Here is a 22,964-nt window from a genome sequence, read left to right on the forward strand (position 1 = left end):
AATGGAGACATTATTATTATTTTCATTGATTGATTTTTGGATTAATCATTTAGTCCATCAAATGTCCTTCAACTCAACATAAAATGCTTTATTCAAAACTCAAAGATATTCAGTTTATTATCATCTCTCTTATCCTCGGTACTTGTCTGCCTTATCCTCAGTACTTTGTCTGTCTTTGAAGGTTGATTACTTTTTCGTGGTTATTGTGTAGTTTAGATATTTCTGTCTGTTTATTGTGCTTGGTTTTTTTGTTTTGGCCTTCTCTACTTTTGTTTCTATATTAAGCTGCTGTCACAAATAAATTTCCCCATGGTGGGATGAAAAAAAGCAGAAAGTCCTCAAACTGAAGACCCAAAAACTAGATAATATGTAGCTTTTTTTTAATATTTTTCCTCGAAAAATTACTTTAACAATGACTCAGTTATAATAAAAAAATAGTTGCTGATTATTTTTCTGGCAACCAACTAAAATCCATTACAGTTTATAGACCAACTTTTTGGTTCTGTGTGTAATGTATCATTCATTTCGTTATTTTGGGATATGTGATAAACGATAAAAACGTTCACTTTCAGATTTCAGAAATTACTTTCAAAATCTTCCCTTAACCAAAACTATGACCCAAATTTTAATAAACCAGAATTCTACTTTAATATTTTACCGCATCTGAACCTTCAAGATCAGCGTGTCTCTGTATTTATGCACGTGCTCAGGGGGGCATGTGTGTGCATGACCATGAGGTATGAGCGGGTATGTGAGTGTGTAATGTGATGTATATAGACTGTGCTCTAAACAGAAGAGCAGCAAGTCAGCAACATCCAGGTGGTTTTGGTTTACCCTCAGATTTCACTCCCCCTTTTTCTCTCTCCCTCCCTCTCTCTCTCTCTATCTCTCCACTCGTCCCCTTGTTGTCTCCCTCTGTCTTTCCTGCTTCATTATTTGTCCTTTCTCTCTGGCTAAAAATACTTGCTGCCCTGTCACTATAACAGATCACCTCAGAGGAAATTTGCTGCCAGCAGTGGACAGTGTTTGATACAGCAGCGACGCCACCCACACCACACATACACATGCCACGGATCATAATGGTGTCAGTGGATTAGTATTTGTGACTGTGCGATGATATATAAAGTGTGTTTTGTGTGCGCGTTAGACAAACAGGTGCAGTAACCTCATGAGGCTGACTGAGCTGTTGGAGGTTTGACAATGTAGGTGCAATAGTTACATTAGGTCGCAGCAGTTGGAGAGCTGGAATAACAGATACTATCTCACAGACAGGGTTGCACCTGTGCTTTGCTGTTCAAAATAACAGGAATATATTGCGTGAGAGAACTATGCAGACAAAGAAAATATGTGTGAGCAAATGTCCACAAGGGTAAGTGCGAAAATGGGTTTTTAATGCAGGAGAGTGAAAGAGAAAGACAAGAGTGTGAGAAAAAAAAAGAGTGAGGTTGACAGGCCACTCTTGTGACTCGTAAGAAAATTAAATAAACAACAACTTCTCACTCCTGCTTTCACACTTGTATGTGCAACTCAACCGAGTCTGTCGGCGACGGCATAAGGTGTCACTGTTTAGTGCTCAGGAGAATTTTCCTTCGTGTCTCCTGTTGCCATGGCAACTGAGCGGCGACCTGTGATGACCCCCGAAGACTGAACAGGACGGAGGTGAAGTTGTTGTTTAGCACAGGTCAGTGGATGAATATTATTGGATTTATCATTTCTTGCGTCACATTGCCCGGGAAAATAACACAACCTCGCTGTGGACACGATGATCGTTATTAACATTGTGATTTTTGTACGTTTTATTGTGTTTGTTTGTATTTGCATCGAGGACTCCACTTTTCTGCCTTTCTCCCCATCTCTCTGGCTCTCTTATGTTTGTGTTTGTGTGTGTTAAAGCATGCACCACAGCCCTGCTACCTGTATTTTCAACGGGCCCTGTTGTCTCATTATCAGAGTGACATTTGTGCAGCCCTGTGAAGCCATCTGGATGCGTCCCACACACATGTGAGAGAAACCAGCCTGGGTTTGGATCTGACTCACATCAAACAGCCTCTCTGCCCACACACACACTAGCACACACACTAACACACAAACACCAAATACAGACGGCACAAATAGAGCAGTTTCCAGGAGCCAATATCTGACATTTAACGAATAGTGAGGTGACAGAGAGACTGATACAAATGTTCCGACAAACAAACAATGAAGGCTCAATGAAAACAGCTGTGCACGATGCTATGGACAGCTGTAGAGAAAGCACAGAAAGTAGAAACCTCTCCACAACTAATGTGAATCTCAGTGATGTGTGTTATCTCAAATTTGTGTGTGCACGTATGGGACAGCCCCACAATGGATGCAAATGGGTGTATAAGTGCCAGAGGTTGGAGTTGTGAAACTGCCACTATGGCTTAGTGGCACAGAAGAAGATAAACATCAACTTAAGGTAACAGGCCCGCTTGATTGTGAAGGAAAGTCCCAAAAATTAAATATGTGATCAAAGCTATTGCTTTACTCTTAGTTTCGACCAAATAAAAATTACTGAATGCGAAATAATACAGTATCGAAAGGAACAAAGGCTCAATCAGAGAGCATTGAAGGTGGCAGCATGAACCGTTTCTACAAATAATAATTGCATATACCAAAGACGGCACAATCAGCAACAAGAATACCAATGAATGTTATTCTCCATTCCTAAAAATCACTACTAAATTATCTCTGTTTGTGGTATAGCATGTGGAACATATACTATAGTTAGGGATGAATAAGACGTAAAAGACGACTGCGTGACTCAAACACAGAGGAGCTCAAAGACTGTGAATGTGTTAATTCTACAATGATGCATCTGGACCAATTTTATATCCTGGTTTCGGAGCAAGCTGTAACCTACTGAGGGGACGCTATGACTGTCGCTCGACATTTGTGAAAAGGCCCATTGCAGTTTCGCTATGACTGTGTCAGTGCAGCGAGCCATAGAGAAACACAAGTATGCACACAAGAGAACCAAGGGACTACAAACTTAGCATACTTAGTCATTATCAAATAAATGCCATTGGTGCATCGTGAAAGTTGCACGCACACTTAACAGATCTCTCTCAAAGCCTCTTTACGTAAGATTCTAGGCCTGGAGAGGCCATTACCTGAGTAACTGTGTGCATGCAGGTTGTAAAATACCACTGTGATGTTCATTGACATGCTAAAGCTTTGCTGCATGCAATGTAGACCTCTCTCTATCCCCTTCATCTCTCTCTCTCTCTCTCTTTCTCTTGCCTACCTTCTCTCATCTATAATTGATTGCTCCCACTGTACCAACTTCATTTGCTGGCTGTGAATAATGAATGAGACACGGAGTGGAGGCGCTTTTTCTTCTCCGCTGGTTTGATACCCGATTAGCCATTTACTGTGAATCTGAGCTATCCGTGACCACTCCCGGGGTTCCCAACCTGTGTCACCAAGTGAAGAAACCCTGCCAAGAGGGCTGCTCTGCCTCAGGGAGAAAAAGGGCATGACAGTGTGAAAAGAAAAGAATAAATCCGCATTGATTAGGTATATTTACAACCAAGAAACAAGCATTATGACCATGCAACAGGCATGTGCTACACACATGGAAATAACACCTTATGACTTATGGTGAGTGCGTAATTCTCATTGTAGCAGTCGCACACTCTTTAAGCACCCTCTCACACGCACACGTACTGTAAATGCACATGATACTGTACCTTGCACTCATTAGTACACATTCAGATACATGTGCAAACCCCACATGCACAGAGACAAAGTGTTCTCTGCCGCAGTGAGATGGGCTCTTTTCAGGTGCATGTCATGTGATGTCCGCTTACCTCCTCTACACAGCTCAATGGACTTTCAAGCTGTGTCCAACGCACACACACACATGCGCACTCACTCACTCACTCACTCACTCACAACTCACACTTAACCAGGATTATTAATAGCGTGTTTCAGTTCCACAATGTGCCAGAGAAGTGCAAGCAAAGCAATTCAGAGCTCTGGGGCCAAAGATGACGTACTTTTTTTCTTTTCTTTTTTTTTAGGGAGGGGGGGTTACGTCAACCAGACTCAAAATGGTGCTTCACGCTTCCTGGAAGAGCTGACACGAGTGGCATGCTGCCCCCTTCTTCCCCCTCCTGTACCTTTCTCCCTTACTATCCCAGGCACACTATGCCCACACACACACACACACACACACACACACACACATATCCTCATTCATGAAAAAAAGGAGATTTGCTGACACAGACATGCAAACAAACAGATAAAAGAGCCACATTGTTAGCAGTCTGCTGTTGGACAAAGTTGTAACTGACAGAAGGGGCTCGGCGTGGGCAGCAGAGGGCTGACGACACAGCAGCTGTTCGACTTTCTGCAACCTGATGGAATGCGTTTGCTTTTGGAAGGACAAAGATGGCGATGATGGCAATGAGATGAGGAAGATGTGGAGGAGGACGATTCCTTCTTCACCTTCTTTTCAAGTAGAAAGCTTGAAAGCACAAACATCCCTTTTCTCTCCATTTGCATTTCTCTTTCCACCCCCTCTCTCTGTCACCTCCTCTCTCTCTGTCTCTTTCTTTCTCTGGCCGCACATCTATACACTGAAAGAGACATCCCTAATACAGAGAGACCCTGAGTGTCTGTCTGAACCTTACAGAGTAAGAGACTGAGTCTGAATATGTCTTGATCTGCAGAGGTAGATACACAGAGGCACAGTTATAAAGAGAGACGCAGGAAGGGTTTGCGAGAGAAAAGACTGAAAACGCAACATTAAGCGCGTGAGAAAAGGAGATGTACTGTAGGGGGCTGGAGGGAGATGGAGAGAGAAAGTAAGAGAGAGACGGAGGGAGAATAGATGAGCATGCGAGTGTGTGAGAGAGATAAATAGAGACAGAGTGAGCAGGAGGAGGGGGAGAGTGTAAACAGCAGAAGGTTCACTGGGTTCAGTGTGCAGTAGAGGAGCTGAAAGATGGGCATCAGAACTCGAAGCCCAGGGGGCTGGATAGTGGTGCGTGACTCACATACTCATGCATATATTCACGTACACACACGCGCATTCACACAGAAACATCCAAATGCAATTTTATTTCCAAACGTGAACTGTTATACGCAATCCCCAGAGAGACGTAAATAATAGATCTGTTTAAACATGTGACATATTGGCACTTTTATGTCTATGTTTATTATCGTAGCACCCAAAATAATAATAATCATAATTTTACAAGTTCTCATGTTAAATGACCAAGCTCTGTCTTCAGCAAGTTGGAGCTACAGTGTGTGGAAGAGGACCTGCAGCATCTGTAGATATAAAAAGCTTGTTTTTAATGTAATAAAAACATAGTGGTTTGTATTTTCAGGCGATTATACACACAAAAAAAACATAGTTATGCATATTATATTTACTTCCTGCCATGTTCTGTAAATATAGTTTTCTAGACCTTCAGTTAAGATTAAAAGATGTTTAAAGTAATTGCTGTATGGCAGCACTCACTTATTCACAGATTTAATCACAGGTTTGTAATATATGTATAATGTAAATGCCTCCCTACAATAGATTATTCTGTGTTTTTTATCGTGTTGACACACAATATCTTACTCATCATCTGACATTTTTATGCTCAGGAAACACCAAATATAATTGGCCTTTATATTTACAGGTCATCTCAACGATTTGACTGTGTGGTTCAATTTTTCATCTGACAATGACTAATATCCACAAGAACATATGAAGTTCACTGGTGTATATCAGTGACAAGGCTCAGCATGCCGAGTCAAACCGATACTGTCAGTCACCCAGTCCAAGCAGCCTGTTTTCTCCACATGAGTCACTAGATCTCATTTAGACACTGAAAAACACTGCACACGCTTGCAAAACTGACATCACAAACCATCATGTTAACCCAAAACTGATCCTTCCAAGTGCACACTTTCACAGCTTGTCCTCAGAGACGCATTACACAATCAAAGAGCTCTGATGATTTCAAATTTGAGTAAACTTTATATCACAACATACATATCCAGAGCAGCGGGGAGACAGAACACAAGCGAGAAATGCTATATTATACTGAACTCAGTGCTGTCAGAAAGTTTTAACAGGTAGAAGCACTGAACCAGAGTATTAAATGTGACTGCATTTATAAAGCTGTGCTGCTTTCAAAGAAGAAAGAAGCTGTCACTAACTGTGTTGCATTCTTTACGAAGACTGGCAAGACAAAGCTCTGTTTCACACAAAGGTTGTGCATCTCACAGCTGAAGCAGGCACAATCCTAACAACTTTCTTGTCTCACAATGGCTAATTAACACCTTGACAGAGCTGTGTGCTCCTCTCTCTGAGAACAAAGGCTCTGCTACTGTCGCCTCTCCGTCCTGCCACATTTAGCAAACAGCACCTAGATACTGTCTAACAGGGAGGTTCAGAGGCACAAGTTGGAACACTGGCAGGCAGGTGTGCATGTACATGCATTTGGCACTTGGATGTCTGTTGCCATGGTGACCCCCAGAATATCCCCATACAGCACAATGTGATATTTTTAATAAAGTTTGAGGGCTTTGACTTTACTGTCTGGTGTGGCTGTGAAGATGTGAAGTGAAGATGAGAACTTTTTTTTTTTTTCCTGTCTGTCTGTCTGTTGCTGAGGCTTAACAGTGTGTTTTTCACCTGAGAAAATCCAAAAGCTTGTGTCAGCAGGCTTACTGTGTATTGCTCAACCAAAGTGTAACATGAAGGCAATGGGAATACTAACTACAGTGACCATGCATATGTGTGTGCGTGTATGTGTGTAGATGTGAATACATGTGCCTGTGACTGTGCCTTTATGTGTGTGCGCATGCACAAATGTGTATATTTACCACAGTATGACTCACAAGCCACATCAGAGACTATGCTGCAGAAAATTGAGACAACGCAGTTTCAAAGAGGAAGCCAGCACTGATAGAGCTGAAAGAGCAACAGGCACAACACACGCACACACACACACACACATGCACACACAGGCATGCATACACATTCATGGTTACACACACAATAACACTGTGTAATAGTCACTGGAAATCCCCTTTTGTTAACCTGAATGAACTAAACCTGGGAGTAGCTAAAACCTGAAATGCGAATTTAAAGTGTGGTTATTATTCTGTTTTACTTTCCAAAGACACGTCTGATCAAAAGAATAAACTTCATCTGTTGTTCGTCGAGATCTGAAAAACAGGTTTCCTGACATTGACAACAAGCATAGTCTTATTTGGTGCATTTCACTTACAGAAGTGGCTAAAAAAGTCAAGAAATCTCTTGAAAGAAACATTGTGCTTGTAAAGGGAACAATATCGCAGGTGTTCCCTTTGTGTGAGCTAAAATGTAATACAGGATCTTCACCAGCAGATGCCAATATTGACCCACTAATGAGCCTACGAGATGGAACGTTTAAGATTTACTGTTACGTGCTCCACACAGGTGATGATGCAATAGCATTATGTAATGACAGGGGGAATCTTTCCTCACATCTTTTGGATATGTCAACAGAGATATAAGTCATTATGAAGACTCTAAAAGGAAATGGCTGATTTAACACGGCCTTAATATGGCTGTGATATTCGATGCAAATTTAGGTGTCTAAATGAATTGTCCGTGAAACTGTTATTAATCATCTCAGAGTTCAGAAATGACCACAGCATCAGAGTAAAGCAGAACAGGCCATGAATCATATCGTATTATACTTACTCTCTCTCTCCTTATGTAGCCTGCAATGACATTAGTGGTTAGGCTTGAGCTGCCTCTTGCAGCTGAAGTGTGATGTAATTGGCCGTTAGAAGCCTCTTATTAGGGAAGGGGGAGTCAGGACCTGCAAGAATCTGTGATGCTAAGTGCCTATTAACCCCCATGTGTGACAGATACACTGTGCGTTTGCAGGAGTTTGTGTATTTGTGGGAATCTGTGTGTTTTTTCTGTGTGTGTCTGTGCTTAATTACACGTTAGTACTTGCTTACGTGCTGTTGTTCAAGCTTGCATTAAGAAACATCTTAACAAAGGCCAGGCAAAGTTTGATTTGCAAAGATTTATTATATTTTCCAAAACATATACAACAACAATTATCTGCAAACTCCCTCAATGGCACAAATCATGGGAAATATCAGGGAGAGAGTGACCTTCTGCTACTATTAATACATAATTAACGATGCACTTTCTGATTTGCAATCAACCCTAAATGTTATCAGGTCATTAATAAAGGGCAACGGGTTCCTCACCTTTTAATTAGCTGTCGAGTATGCAGATCTAAATGTTAATAAGTTGTGCGGAAGCTCTGCTGCTCTTTTACATAAATACAGAAGGTGTGTAGTCAAGCCACCCATTAGACAGGCTCTCCTAATACATCGGAGTGATAGCTAAATAGACAAAGCTATTCTGGAGGAGAATTTACACCAGCCTAACTGATTTTACACAACTTTGGATCTTAATGTATTATTATTAAGTTGTTAATAAATAATAAGGGGTTTGTAAACAGATACAGGGGAATCTCAGTAGTACCCCTTATGATGCCACTAAGCTCATCTTAGTTTGAGTTTGAAGAGGAAGGCCTGCGTTAGCCAATGCGGGGATGAAGTTTTAAAATCATTGCTGTTTTCCAGAGAGGAATGGTGTAAAAATTTGTAAATCCTGGCCAAATGCTCAAAACCAATATTGGACAGTGTTTCACCTCTTCCCATCCACAGTGTGATCACAGTGTTTAAAACTGTTTACAGTTATACGTGCGTAATAAACCTAGCAACATACTCAACAATGTATAGCAAACTGTCCAAACTCTCCTAGCGGTAATGTCAAGTGGTTATGCTAATCACAGAGTCTGCTGTTTTGATTGCAATAAATGGAACAAAAGCATGCTGAAGAAAGTACATCATGATGACTCAGGGTGGATTTTTGAAAAAGTCTGAATTGATATTTTCTCAAGTCTGTCTGCAAGATGAGTTCAGCTCAGTGAGGGCAATGCTAAGGCTCAGCTCGGTAAAGAAAGAAAATGTTGCATTGTCTTACTTTTCTCTAAGCAATATCTAAGCAATGTTTCTGTCCAGTCTATGTGTAAAGATGAATCAGCATCATAGAGCTCTGGGTGCCTGGAGATGGCTTTTATAATGACGGCATGTCTGAGCTTTTACTTCAGCAGACAGGCTGAGAAGTGAAAGGTTAGTTAGCTCTTCACCTTCTGTTGATATATTTTTCTAATCTTATACTTGATCTACAATCCTGACCTAAACTTACGTATTGCCCCTTTAATGGCCAAATAGTAGCAAAGCTAATAAAATCCCATCTGCCTCAGCTTTACTTTGTGTTTAGTGGTAATTAGAAAGTAGCTCGTATACTAATGGACCAAACTGAGATGGTAAACATTTTAATTAACAGTGATGCAGCATTAATTAGATAACAAATTAGTATTACCTGGATACCATGTCACATATGGTGCGTTACATTGTTTTTCTGAGCTACAGTGTTAAAAATCTTTAATGATTAATTCAAACATTACTTATTAAAAAACACGAAATACACCAGTTCACTTGTGGGATGGTAAACACTATGACTGCACTTGCATGCTAGCATTGCCACTTAGCATGATGGTGCCATCGTTTAACTAAAAGCACTGCTGTGCAGCCTAACAGGGCTGCTGGTATGGCTGCAGTTAAACTGTCTCTCAAGAGCCCACCAACTACAACACTCGATTCCTAGAATACAACTTTAACAAGATCATTAATTAAACCGTACCAATAAATTAACATGACATCATGTAACACAACGGTATGCCGCATTACACAGATTTTATTACACATTGCATAAAGTGCTTTGATTTCCAGATATGCTGAGTGAGTGTGTGGTGATTTATTAATATGCGGTACCCTCTCTCACTTCTACAAAGTGATTCTGAAGCAAAGCAGTGATGGTTCAGATGGGAGGGGCCTAATCCTGGTATATTCCTCAATATTATGTAGAAAAAAAGCCTATACTCCTGTTGACCCCCTCGTCGTCACCACTTGGTACAGGCCACAATGCCATAGCCCACTATCACTCTCCCCCCCACGTCCTAAGCTGCACAGCTCCTTACAACCCTACTGAGCCTGTCTGACAGAGAGAGTAAGAGTGTGTGTGTGTGTGAGTGAAACAGAGAGGCGGCCGAGATGAGTGTGAAGCAGTGAGAGGGAAAACCTTAAAAGAACAGCAAAGGCGATCTGATAGGGGGGTGGGAGGGAGACGGCGGTCACAGCAAAAGCAGAGAGCAGAGTGGAAGGAAGAGAAGAGAAGAGGGGAGAGAGATAAAGTGATATTTGGATGTACTATCTTTGATGTACTCCTGGTGCCAAAGTCAAGCGATGCAGTGACTAGATGATCAGCCACTACACATACCAGCATCCTGTCCTGGAGCCTTGACAGGAGGGGACAAGAAAAAAATCCACACACACACTCAAAGGCACAACACTCTCTTCAGCCAGTCCCACATCTACTGGATCATGTCGTCTACTGGATCAGCCAACCACAACAAGCGTCTGGCATGTAAGTAACTAACAGTGTGTCAGTTAACGGAAATGGAGCTGAAGAGAACTAAGCAGACTTGCAGCATCCTACAATAATTTGTTACTTGATGTCCTGTATAGGGATTTACTCAGCATTGTTGTTGTGACTTATGTGCTCTTTCATTCTGAGCATGTATTTACTACATTCATAAATCATTCCTTACAGTCTCTCAGGACATTTTTTGCATCTCCCAGGCAAAGGAAAGTTTAATTGTATTGAGTGTAGTATTTTCCTGTTCCCTATTGGTTGAGCGGACAAAACCATTTCATCATGAAAGATGTTTAATTCTGCAATAGTTGTTAAATAACAGATTACTATTACCTGGATTTTTTTGTCCCATACAGTCTGTTGCATTTTTTTTCTGAGCTACAGTGTTGAACACCATTAAATTATTACTCACAAAAAAAAACTAAATATACAGTTTATTCTTAGTATAGCCTTGAGCCTCATTAGCAACTACTGTAAAAACCTTTGTCCAAAGCAATAATAATCTGTTTTAGTTTTAGTTAGCCTGGCAGCTTTGATGGAGGTGTGGCACTGTTGATGCAGATGAGGTTTAATCACAGTGAAGGGATAACAACCACTTCTAAGAGTGTGACTAAGCTAAAGGAAGGTCTTAATATAGAACAGGGGAAGACATGCTAACTGCTACCTGCTTGCCTGAGGAATGTCGGCTCGCTTTCTAATTGAACAAATTAGCTCACATGTGATGCTTTTTGTGTGCTAGTGTGAAGTGTTAAGAGAATGATCTGCTATTCCCATACTACTTGCTGCTTTAATGAATATGTTACTGAGTGGGGTTTGCATGAGTGTTAAAGTGTGCAGGCAGAGGACCACATATGAGCTCTATGGAGACTACTGAGAGCCCTGTTGATTGACCTAAATAGGGAGCAGTGGATGTGGCTGGAGGTCATCTTTGCATTTAGCCCTGAGTGAAGAGCCCTAATGGCTTTGGGAATATGAATGGCCTGGGAATACACATATCCAATCAGACACTTACAAAGCGGGTGGTCAGACATGGTTCAAGATATAACAGCAGCATTGGGATCATAAAAACCTGAAGATGAGAGTCAAGTAATGAAACATGTAGATTTTAAATGTGTTCATATAAAGTATTTGCTGCTCTAGGCCTCAGGAGGCCTGCAGTATGACGTAGTACGATGATTATTATGCCGGGATGCCGGAATCATAAATGACCTGTCTGGATTTACTTTCTACTACATGGCTGTATGTTTATGGATATGGGCCTGTGTGGAGAGGGGAGCGGGGAAGCATGGTGGGGGAGGTTGCTGTTGTGGTGCAGTGATCTCACTCATAAATGATTTATGCTTGATGGACTGCTGTGGCTACAAGGCCAGCAGAGTAGAGAGCGGTTGGCTCGGTAAATAATAGCAGTAATACCTAAAAATTTTGTCGCTGGCTGTATACTGCTGAGAGCTGGGTGACACCATCATCAGGCCCCCAGGGGGAATTTAGAGCTGCAGGAGAGGAGGGGTGGAGTTTGAGATAGATGGGCTGTCAAATGTGACTGGCCATGCAGTGCAACTGCCTTACAAGCGCTTTCTTTCACACACAAACACCCAGTCTCTCCGTTCACTGAAAACAGAAAGATGATCATGGGATTTCTTTTTCCACTTGCCACAAGGGGATTGAGTGCTTCACCATGTGACTCTTTGGTTCAATAGGAACATTTGTTCCCTTCTTCCAGTGCAGTTCCCAGGACTCTTGATGTATGACTGCAGCATTAAAATGACACAGGGAGGCTAATGATGCACATGTCCAAAGCTCAATGTTTTCATCATGAACAAGATACTGATAAGATAATCAGAAAGAAGAAATTGCACATTTCATGCTGGGGCAAAATTAAACAACCTGAGAGACTGATGTGTCATTTTTGAATGTGAATATAGCAGTGAGGATCAGAGCAGTGGAAGTGGCAAAAGAATCAGACATGAGAATAATCAGAAGGATGAAAAAATCATGTGCTTCGGCTCAACTGTCACCTCTGGCCCTGTACCCCCACCCCCACCACTCTCTGAGACACACACATACACACACCACCTCTACATTTGTGTTAGTTTCATTGACATAAATAAGTGCTGAGGGTCTGATAGCAGCAATCCATGAGTGAAAGCATCTGTAGGAGGAAGAATAAGGACGGACAACAGAGAGAAAACAAATATTTTCTTCTGGCATTAAAGCCAGTTAAATTATTTTTATTCAGTGTGTTTTCCTTGACACATAACAAATGCACAAAAAATGCATGGTGCCTGCTTGTGTTTGTCAGTATGAGGCTTAGCTGAGGCAAGCAGACCCAGTAAAGCCCTTTGCCTCAAATCACTGACACTACAGTTACTTTATATGAGGAATAATGCACAGCAGGCTCCGATTGCATAACACCACATTCTCCTTTCTTTGACAAACTTCTTTCATCCTTCCTTCCTTTCTACCTTTCCCACAAACTCAGCCAACTCATCCTACATACATGTACACACCAGCAAGGCTAAGTGAGCTTGCATAGACATGCACTACAATACAGTAGGAGTCCAATGTTGTAGGGTGTGCAGTTGAAGGATTGTACCAGCATTATGCAACAGTAAGCCCTGGGTAATTATGGTGCAGTGTGGGCTGAGAGGGAGCAGGGATTTCTTAGTAGGGGCCATAGGTCCTGTCACAGATCACAAGTGTTATGGAATTTCAGAGGACAGCTCTTTAAATACTGTAAAGCTGGACACAGTTAGAAAACAACTGTATTTCTGTCTCAAGCCAGAGTGAGGTAGCTTGAGATGAACAAAAGCACAAGAGGCCCTATGGTGAAAGGGCTATAGAGTCAAAATTCAGCCTCCTCCAATGGCAAATAAAGCTGCATTTGTAATTCTTTCCTAAATTGCTATATTTACCAAGTTCTTGAAGGTAAACTTGAGGATTTAACATGCAAACAAACTCCATGTTTAAGGCTAAATGTATGGTCATGCGTTCTGTACACTGAAATTAACATTTTGCTAAATCCTTTCCCTGACCTGAGATTGTTCAATATATTTTGTAACTGTTACTAGGAATGGGAAGCCCCTGTCTGGATGAACCTGTATTTGGTGTATCAAGAGTTGTCATGTGTTACAAAAACACATGACAATGAATGAATTAAACCCTGTGTTTGTCTTGACGTAAACCCAAAACATTAGCATGCCTTGCTAGCTATCTCACTACCAACAGTAGTAACCGACAGACGATGTAAAACATGAAAGCAATATCTGTTATACCTATTAACCTGCACTCAACTTAATCTAATGACACTGGGTAATAAATTGAAAATTAAGTAGAACAATCATTGGCTGTAAACACGGCGAGCAAGGTGTCCTTTGTAGTCTGTTAATATTATATGTTAACAGAATAAAATGGAAGAAAAGTGTGTGGACTCTTACTATCATGATTTACTTAATACTTGTACATTACATAACATACATGACAACATAATTTCTGTTTCCACTAGTCGAATTTGTGCAGCCAAAGATAACAAATGTCAATTATTGTATGACCCAAGAATCTTCCAGAGTCAGAGATCATACCAAAACAGAAAACAAATTGCTGAATTCATCAATCAGCCCGAGTGAACAGTCTCAAAGGTGCAGCTTTAGCATACAAGCCTGGAGTCCTGCCTACACCTACATCAGAGTAGTGGTTTCTGAACTGAGACATACAGTACTTTCTAATTCCTGAATCCTGTTATGCAGTGGCAATGACAACAACACTGCTGTGTCCCTGGGTAATGATCAGCAGAATCGGACGTGAGATACTTTTTGCACACAGCAGTCATACTGAATTATTAATTCTGGATTTCAAATAATATTGTTTTTACTGTCCATCAGTGGTTATGACAAAGCCATAATGTGTTTCAGTGCAGTGTCAGCAGTCATAGTCATACAATACGTCGGATAAATAAGTGTGGATTTGAAGACTATCCTCTACTCTCTTTTTTCCTTCTCTTCTGTAAGCTATTACATAGGCCACACAAGGTAAGCATTCCCTAAGAACACAACAGCCAACTATTTGCTTAACATTCAAAGTTCAATGATTGCGGTTTTTCTTTAGAACTCCTCTAACAGGTTTGTTGTTCCTTTGAGCTTACTGAGAAAGTTAAACTAGCAGTCTAGTGCCAAAAAACATCAGTCATACAGTATGATCATTGGCGGTTAATAATCCGTATAAAAAACAAGTGATTACCTCCAATGGAGGATATCAACCCACATCAAACAGAGTATGGCAGTAATGTAACATTAGCCAGCTTGCATGGAGCCACCCCACACATCTTCCACAGAGGGGTGGAAGAAAACACAGAGGTTATCCAGATGAGTCAGTGTTTTACGCGCACACGTACGTGAGTTGGATAAGTCCACTGGCTATCTCAATATGAGTAAGGAGAGAGGGAGAGGTTGAGAGAGAGAGAGGGAGAGAGAGACGCTTATCAGGCCAGCAGGCAATGCTGAACTTTACATAAGCTGTGTAGTTTCATCATCATCATCATCATCTAAAGCCTTGACATTGCTGCTAGTCTCAAGCTTTCCACTGGAGCTAAATAAACTCCTGGATGAACAATTTGTGCATGTTGAGGTCATTGGTCTCCCTGAAGAGTATACCCCTAAAAAACAATGATATACCATGATCTGCAAATGCCATGCAAGAAAATGGTCATGAGTCAACTGAGTCACACTGCATGCTGTCTTGATCTGGTTAGGGCAGCGCACTTTTGCAATTCTTTGCGGTATGGGATAATGCTGTTAGTGGTGGATCTGCTCTACTTTCCAAAAAGAGCTTGACGGTTCCAGCTTATTCATTATGAGGATTTGGTGTTTCTCATAGGACACACAGATGGGTGACATGGAAATTATTGCATAATTGCTGATTAATTGATTAGTTGTTTGGTCTACACAAAATGACAGAACAATAAGAAAAAATCCCACACAACTTGCAGCATGACATCATAAAATGTCTTGTTTGGCTGAACACTATTCAAACAACAGACATTGTACTAGTGGAATGTTAAAACTGGGAAAGCAGTAAATTTTTACCTTTAAGGACCTGACCCATCATGTGACCCTCCAGTTCTTCTAGAAAAAGTACTTTTTAAAGCTAAATCAGTGATTTTACCAAACCGTTCACTCTGATCTTTCCTTAGTAATTTGTTATTCTTTTTTTGTTACAGTACATTGCAGTTTTCGGAGCTATGGAGAAGAAGTAGAGAGTGGCAATGGCTATGATGAGCTACATGACCATAAATGCCATAAAACGCACCAGGGCCTGTGATTACCTCAGTAAATAACACACTGCATAGCACAGATGCCTGAAGATCAATGTTTTCATATTTAACATTACATATCGTATGTAAATCTTTGCTTTAATTATGCTTACATATATGACTACTACTGTCTCCATAAATGCTAATGCAAATATGACATTTAATATATAAAACATATATAAGGGTCCGACTGGTACAGACACAGTGTCTGGGGCGTTGTGGGAATTATTTATGCCATGAATACCAGCAATAAGATAAACATCTCAGCATACCCTATTAAGAGAAATTCCTCTAGTTAGATGTATATGTAACATTCACATTAACATCTGGACACTGGTTTATATTTAACAACACGGTGAGCTGTATGTCATTGACTGTGTTCACAGTTACTTCACTGACTGTTGAAATATCTACAAGAGAGACTATTAACAGTTGTTTCCTGCCTCCACAGACAGCTTTAATGACTAGTGAATAAAGGGCTGTCATTTGTGCATGAGAGTGGACATACCTCTCTCTTCAGGGCTGTGGAGCAGTGACTGACAGATTGACAAGCTGTGTCTCCAGAGATGGAGCTGTCTGAAGAGGGAGATGTGTTTATTTTAGTGCTGTCAAAATTAACGCGTTAATTTTGTCGATTAATTTTAAAGAATTAACGCGTTAAAAAAAATTAACGCAATTAACGCGGTTTTGTTTACTTCCGGTGGCGGCCGCCATTTTGGATGTGGCAAAGTAGAGCTTTGTTTCCCAGATAGTGTGTGTGTTAATGGGTGTATAAGAGGCATTAACTTAAAGCCCTCACGGAGACTGCGCCCTGGGCGGTCGCCCACATTGCCCACAGCTAAACCGGCCCTGCTTGTTTTAGTTTACGGGCAGATCTGCCACATCCAATATGGCGGACACGTTAACGTATCGCAGCAACGGATCAACCTGCTCAATGCGGCGTCTATGTATATATGTCTATGATCTATCCTAACTAAAGGAGAGTCTGTGCATATATGTCTATGATCTATCCTAACTAAAGGAGAGTCTGTGGTGTAAAGATGGATAAGGACGGACTTTTAGGGGGAACATTTCATTTTAAAAAGTTGCCCGACGGCTCGTTGGACAAAAACAAGGCAATTTGCACAGTTTGCAAAGCCGAATTTAAATTCCACAGAAGTAACACGACTTTAACATATCACCTCAAAGCAAAACACCCAGTCTACACTACAGGAGTGTGGCACTCCTCAGTATATTTCCTCATTCTGGCTTTTTTCTATTTGCACTGTGCATATGTGCACCTTAAGCCAATAAAATGAATGAATTTAAATATACTTTCTCTGTGTTTATTCTACATTAATTTGATCATTTTACATAAATAAATATTCATTATAAGCTTCAGTCTCAGAAAAATGCATTTAATTTATTGATACATTTATTGATAGATTAATCGCGATTAATTACATAAATTTTTGCGATTAATTAGTAAATTTTTTTTCAATCGATTGACAGCCCTAGTTTATTTTAATTTTTATTCATCTGTTGGCATCATGTAAACAAAGGTTGTTACACGTTACATGCACTGGGTGACAAAATGAGCATAAACTGAATAGCATGCGTACAGATACATGCACACACAAAAGCATAAATGCATAAGCACACGCTCACAAGGTTTTATGTGAACATGCACACTCACACTCACAAACATCATAACACCGGTGACATGAGTCAACATGTCAGCTCATGGAGCCCAGTGGGTGAAGGCACAACGTGTGCTGAGAAGTATGTAGCAAGGTTACACAATCACAGCTGGTCATCTTGGCAGAGGTCAATGTTGGAGGTAGACCTAAGGACATCTCTCTTGTTTCTCAAAACATGTCTGCATTGCATGCATTAAAAAAAAACAAAACATATCTTGTCACAGACTGCTAGCTTGGGGACCTTCAGAAAATTGTACGGTTTGCAGTGGCTGTCTAGTCCTTTACTGGAGCTCTTGGTTGCATATGTATGAGTGTACAAACATCAAGAAAGGATTAACTATAGCTCAAGGATGGTACTTGATTAGGGGCACATTTACAAATACTTACCCTAATTATCACACTCCAACCCAATCCAAATGCAAAAACAATTGCAAAAGTGTGTGTAAGTTAAATACTGTACATATAAATAAAGGCATAAATGCCCCCAAAAGATCATTTTTAAGCAAACATTTGTTTGATCATACAGGTATAACAGCTGCAATGTGTGTCATGTGCCACGAGAGATCAGAATAATAACATCTGCAAAGTCACGGAAAGGGCTGACTGAAGTAAAGAAGTAATGTGAGAAGAGAAAGAAAAAACAGGGGGAAAGGTAGAGAATACCTGAACTATTCTAATAAATGGACTGTAAATGACAGCAGGTTACTAAAACAAGAGAATTATTTCATTTCCTGTATGAGAGACATTAGAGATTATCTGCTAGTACAAAATAGTTATTGGTTGAACACTGATAAATTATTCATATTCAGTTGGCATTTTGTTTTATGTTACAGGTAGTTCTGTTTGTTCAGCAAAAAGCCTGCAGCTAATCATGGGGGTTGAGAAGATTTCTTAATGTCATAGATGTTATAATATTGACAGATGTTGCACTGATCTTGCACTGTACAAGTCAGTGCAATTTCTTTGGTTACCTAACTTCAGTAACAGCTCTTTTGCACCAGGCAAACAAAAACATGTCCATATCAGTCAACCTTTTAATCCCACTTTATTTTCCCTTCAACAAGCAGAAACTAGGAATGATGCAGTCAATATTTAGTGTGATTCGTGTGATTAGTGATTAAAATCTAACTAAATTAACTAAATTAGATAGATTAACTAAATTACTGCTACACATCAAATTCACATTATTTTTACCAATCTTATTACTAGTAATGTGTAATTTTTTGTTTTTTTGCCAAAAAACACACCAGTGATTACTTCAATTAACAAGAACATAATCTAACAAATGATTGACAGCTGACCGTTTTTTATTTTATTTTAAGATGTTACTTACAGTAAAAATTAATAAATTGAATAATAAATTCACGTACCTCGTAAATGTCATAGCAATGAGACACATGATTGCACCGACTTACTGTTTAGAAACCAACTCTGCTGCCAGTTTAGTTTACCATGGAAGTTCATCTCATTCATCAAAGCTTGAGGTGCAAGAAATGGCATTAACAAACAAAGACTCAGTTAATGACTGGACCATTCATCTCTAGGATACCAGGGAACTGGAACAGGAAATGTTTTTTTGTTTTTTTAAAAATAAAAACAGACAGACAGGCAGAGTAAGACTGCTATCAACAAAAAGTAAATTTGTTTGCATCCCTAAAAAATCTTTTACACAAAACTGCCTTAAAAAACAGTTGAAGGGATTTTTTCTTATTTGTTTTTTTGTCTTGTTTTTGTGGTCAGCGGAGACAGACAACTCTCAGAGGGTGCTGGACAATGATTCTGCACAGCACCTGAAGATGAGGGACAGACAGCGTTTCTTCGAAGAAGTCTACCAGCATGATATGGACAACTACCTGCCGTCTGCTCACCTGCAGATTGACTGCAGAAAACGTCAGTCACTTTCTATAACTTTACATGGAATTCTGTCCTGGGGGCATAACAGCTGCTTTGAAAAGAGGGATCTCTCTCTGTCTCTCTTTCTTACAGTTTTTGAGAACATCTAATGATTGCCCTTTGAGGCAAATTTATAATATGCAAATCTGCAAATAAAATTGATATGACATGTCTTTGCTTGTTCTAATGATTTATAAGTTAGTTTTTGATGGGAAACATTTTTTGCAGAAGCTGTACAGAACAGGTTTTAAATAAATGTTTAGCTGATGCTTAATTGTAACTATTTATTAACATCATTTAAATAGACCTGAAAGTTTTAAAGATTTAAATCTGTATCACCTTGAAATAAAAAGTGCGTATTTATGTTGCATAAGTATTTCTGTCTTTCTCTGCAGCCCCCATGGGAAGCATCTCTTCTATGGAAGTGAACGTGGATGTCCTGGAGCAGATGGACCTGATGGACATCTCTGACCAGGAGGCCCTTGACGTGTTCCTTAACTCAGGTTCAGGAGCTGACGAGGGAGCGCTAGCATCTGCACTACCAGGTGCACCACTTGCTTCAATTTGCAATAATAATAATAAAGAAATAATTCTTATCTGTTTTCTAATGCAAATTTTTACAAAAGCATATAATGAAATGTGTCAAAAAACACAAAACGATGAAGATTTATGAGACTTTTTCCATTATTATTGAACCAAACAGGGTTGTAATGTATGTGTACATCTGTACTTCATCAGAGGAAATATTAATATGGAATTGTAAGAGATTTTAAGATGTTACTACAGAGGAATATATATTTTTAATCTTACACAAATACATGTAAAATACCCATGCTAAAAAAAAAAAGAAAACTAGCACTGTCAGAACAAATGTTCTAATCCCCTCTGCCAATAGAGTGTGTGGACGAAGAAGAAGATGAGGAAGACGAAGATGCAGAGGTGGTGTACAGGGAGCGTGCACCTTTGAAACGGCAAAATGAAGTCCTCACAAAGTCACGCATGTCCTCTACATCGTCTGGTTCCAGCGATAGCAGCGAGGGAGGAGTCGACACACCTGTGATCCAGTCGGATGATGAAGAAGTCCATGCCGACACTCTGCTTCTGACCTCCGTTCCCCATACCAGAGATGAAGAAACTGAGGAGGAAGATGAAGAGGAAAGATGTCTTGCAACTAAATCTTCATAAAGACTTACTTTACTCTTTGTAGAGGTACAGAGGGTAAAAAGATCTCTTTCTATTTCTCTGTCTCTACATTTGCATTCCTTTCTTTTGGGGAAACCCCTGCATGGTTGACCTGGCTGTGTCTTATGAAAGTTTCCTATGTACTTTGGATTTTTCTTTGCAACTAAAATAGTCTCTATTTTTCCTAGTAACTGTTAAAGATTAAATTAATTAAATTGTTTTGTTGTTTGAACTCTTGGCAACATTCCTGTTTCCTGATGTGTCATACCACTTGTTTCCTATTGCCAGAAAGAAACCGTGCCCATTTTGTCTTGAAAGCATATGTGCTGAACAGCCATGTGAAACAGAAAAGCCACAGTGCATCTTTGCTTTAAAGCCTTTCCACAAGTAAAAGAACCGAAACAGAGCAGAGTCATAATCAGAAACAAATACAGACAAATACAAAGAAAAGGGAAATCCAAGGCAACCTGTAAAAAGTAATTATCCATTATCTATACCTCCTTAGAGAGTGACGGGGGCTGGAGCCAAGCTCACACTGGACAATCACGTAGCTGATACATAAAGACAGAGAGCCATTCAAAGTTGCACCTATGAGCAATTTAGAATTTCTAATTACCTAATCAAACCTGCATGTCTTCAGACTGTGGGAGGAAGTTGGAGTAGCTAGAGGAAACCAAAAACAACAACAACAATAAAAAACACTTGCTGTAAGGCAACAGTGCCAACATTGCCTGTGCCTTGGATTTTCCTCTTATTTATTGGTGTGTAGATCATGTAGATCATTGGGTTTGACCTTAACATGAATATAACACATGCACTGTAGCATAGATTAATTGACACTGACTGTACATTACAGACTGGAATGGTGCAAATTTACAGTTTAATAAGTCAGAGGTTCAACCACTACAGAGTATTGCTCTGCTGAACTATGGCAGGTGAAACCTGTACCTCAAAGTACAATCATTAGACAGTTGGCAAAATATATGACCAAGAGCGAGTGATTCATTTCACAAAGATTTCTGTGGTCATGCCTGTGTATGTTCACACGCAAGTGTGTGTGGGAGCGTGCAAGTGGTACAATACAATAATAATTACAATGCAACAGGTAGGTGAACCTACTTTCAAGACCTTTTTACAGTGTTATTCATCGTGTGTATCTCTTCCCCATTTGAACATCTTGCTATGAACTAAATAAAAAGTTAAAATGGTTGAATTTACTGTATGTTTGCCTGTGTTTGATGTCCTCCACTCACAGTTTTGGGTTCGCTTTAGGCTTTTCTAATACAGCCAAGTTCCATGGTTGTCTCTGCAATGCATTTCTCTCAAACTTACGTTTCTAAACCTCTTTCTAACCGAATAGTCAAAAATAACATCTAACAAACAAAACTGAATGCTAAACATGCTGGCAATGCTTAGATGGTCTGCATCCTGTACATATAAATCATGAAGGATAGATTCACATAGGTTCCCCATGCATTTTTGTTTGCTTCTTTCATAGTGTGTGTGAAATACTTCAACAGTATTCAAATTCAAAAGACACCAAAACACAACAAGGCGCCAGATGCTCTGGCTGCTGCAGTTTAAATGCCTGTAATGCTGATGACTGGGGCCCTCTGATTGGCAGTGCGTGAAGGATGTCTCACCAATCCCGGACCTGCACTTCAAACATGACCCTGCCTCTGAGACTTGGGGCCAATCCAGAACCGGCACCCGCACACCTGTATTTACATACAGAATAATACACACCCATACATACACAGGGGTGAGACAGGTGACCTTAAGAGTAAGCAAAACCTGTTTCACTGTTCATAGGAACATGAATGCACTTGACTTGACAAGAGACTTGACAATCTGTGACCCTACCCTTTTAAAGCATCCAGATGACAAGCTCTATAGGTCAACTGTCAAAAGTTGTTTATAAGAGTTCAAACTCAAACTCAAACTTTATTTATTTATATAGCAGGGACGGCGCCATCATTTAGAAGTGAGAGGGACAAATTGTTTAGAAGTCTATTGAGTGAATTATTATCCTCTCGCATTCAATTGCACCTCTCCTTAGCAGCTAAAGAACCACGTAACCACAAGCAGCACAGCACCAGGAAAGCGACTTTAGTTCTTTAAAATGATATACTATCCAAATCTAAAATCTAAATCTAAAATCTAAAGCTGAAAAAACTCTGGTTGAGTTAATATAGAATGACCCTGGAGCATCTACAGGGTGAGTAGCCATATAATTAAGTGCCAAATGACAACACTGAACGCCAAAAGTTCTGTAAAACACCATTCCTGTTTCAAATTATCAGCACCAAAATTGAATGGAAGTGACAAGGTAACAGGGTAATAAGCCACATAATTAAATTTAATG

General features: G+C 40.0%; 1 protein-coding gene and 1 long non-coding RNA gene across 3 annotated transcripts in view; one reads left to right on the forward strand and one right to left on the reverse strand.

The window, feature by feature from the left end:
* The first annotated feature begins 10,070 nt into the window (after positions 1 to 10,070).
* On the forward strand, positions 10,071 to 21,771 carry LOC104919620 (dysbindin). Of its 2 annotated transcripts, none has more exons than XM_010731681.3 (4): positions 10,071 to 10,531; positions 19,265 to 19,414; positions 19,813 to 19,962; positions 20,313 to 21,771. In XM_010731681.3, the coding sequence occupies exons 1-4, from the start codon at positions 10,489 to 10,491 to the stop codon at positions 20,600 to 20,602; spliced, it is 633 nt and encodes a 210-aa protein (XP_010729983.1). In that variant the 5' UTR covers positions 10,071 to 10,488; the 3' UTR covers positions 20,603 to 21,771. The 2 variants fall into 2 exon arrangements, with proteins under 2 accessions (XP_010729983.1, XP_027133094.1); XM_027277293.1 differs by lacking the exon at positions 10,071 to 10,531 and adding an exon at positions 19,076 to 19,159.
* The window catches only part of LOC113745591 (uncharacterized), a 30,227-nt gene continuing 27,709 nt past the window's right edge, over positions 20,447 to 22,964 (reverse strand). Inside the window, exon 4 of the long non-coding RNA XR_003462215.1 lies at positions 20,447 to 20,552. This is a non-coding gene — a long non-coding RNA (uncharacterized LOC113745591). The remainder of the gene's footprint in view (positions 20,553 to 22,964) is intronic.

The sequence above is a fragment of the Larimichthys crocea genome, unplaced genomic scaffold (genome assembly GCF_000972845.2).
Source record: "Larimichthys crocea isolate SSNF unplaced genomic scaffold, L_crocea_2.0 scaffold97, whole genome shotgun sequence".
NCBI classification, from domain to species: Eukaryota; Metazoa; Chordata; class Actinopteri; family Sciaenidae; genus Larimichthys; species Larimichthys crocea.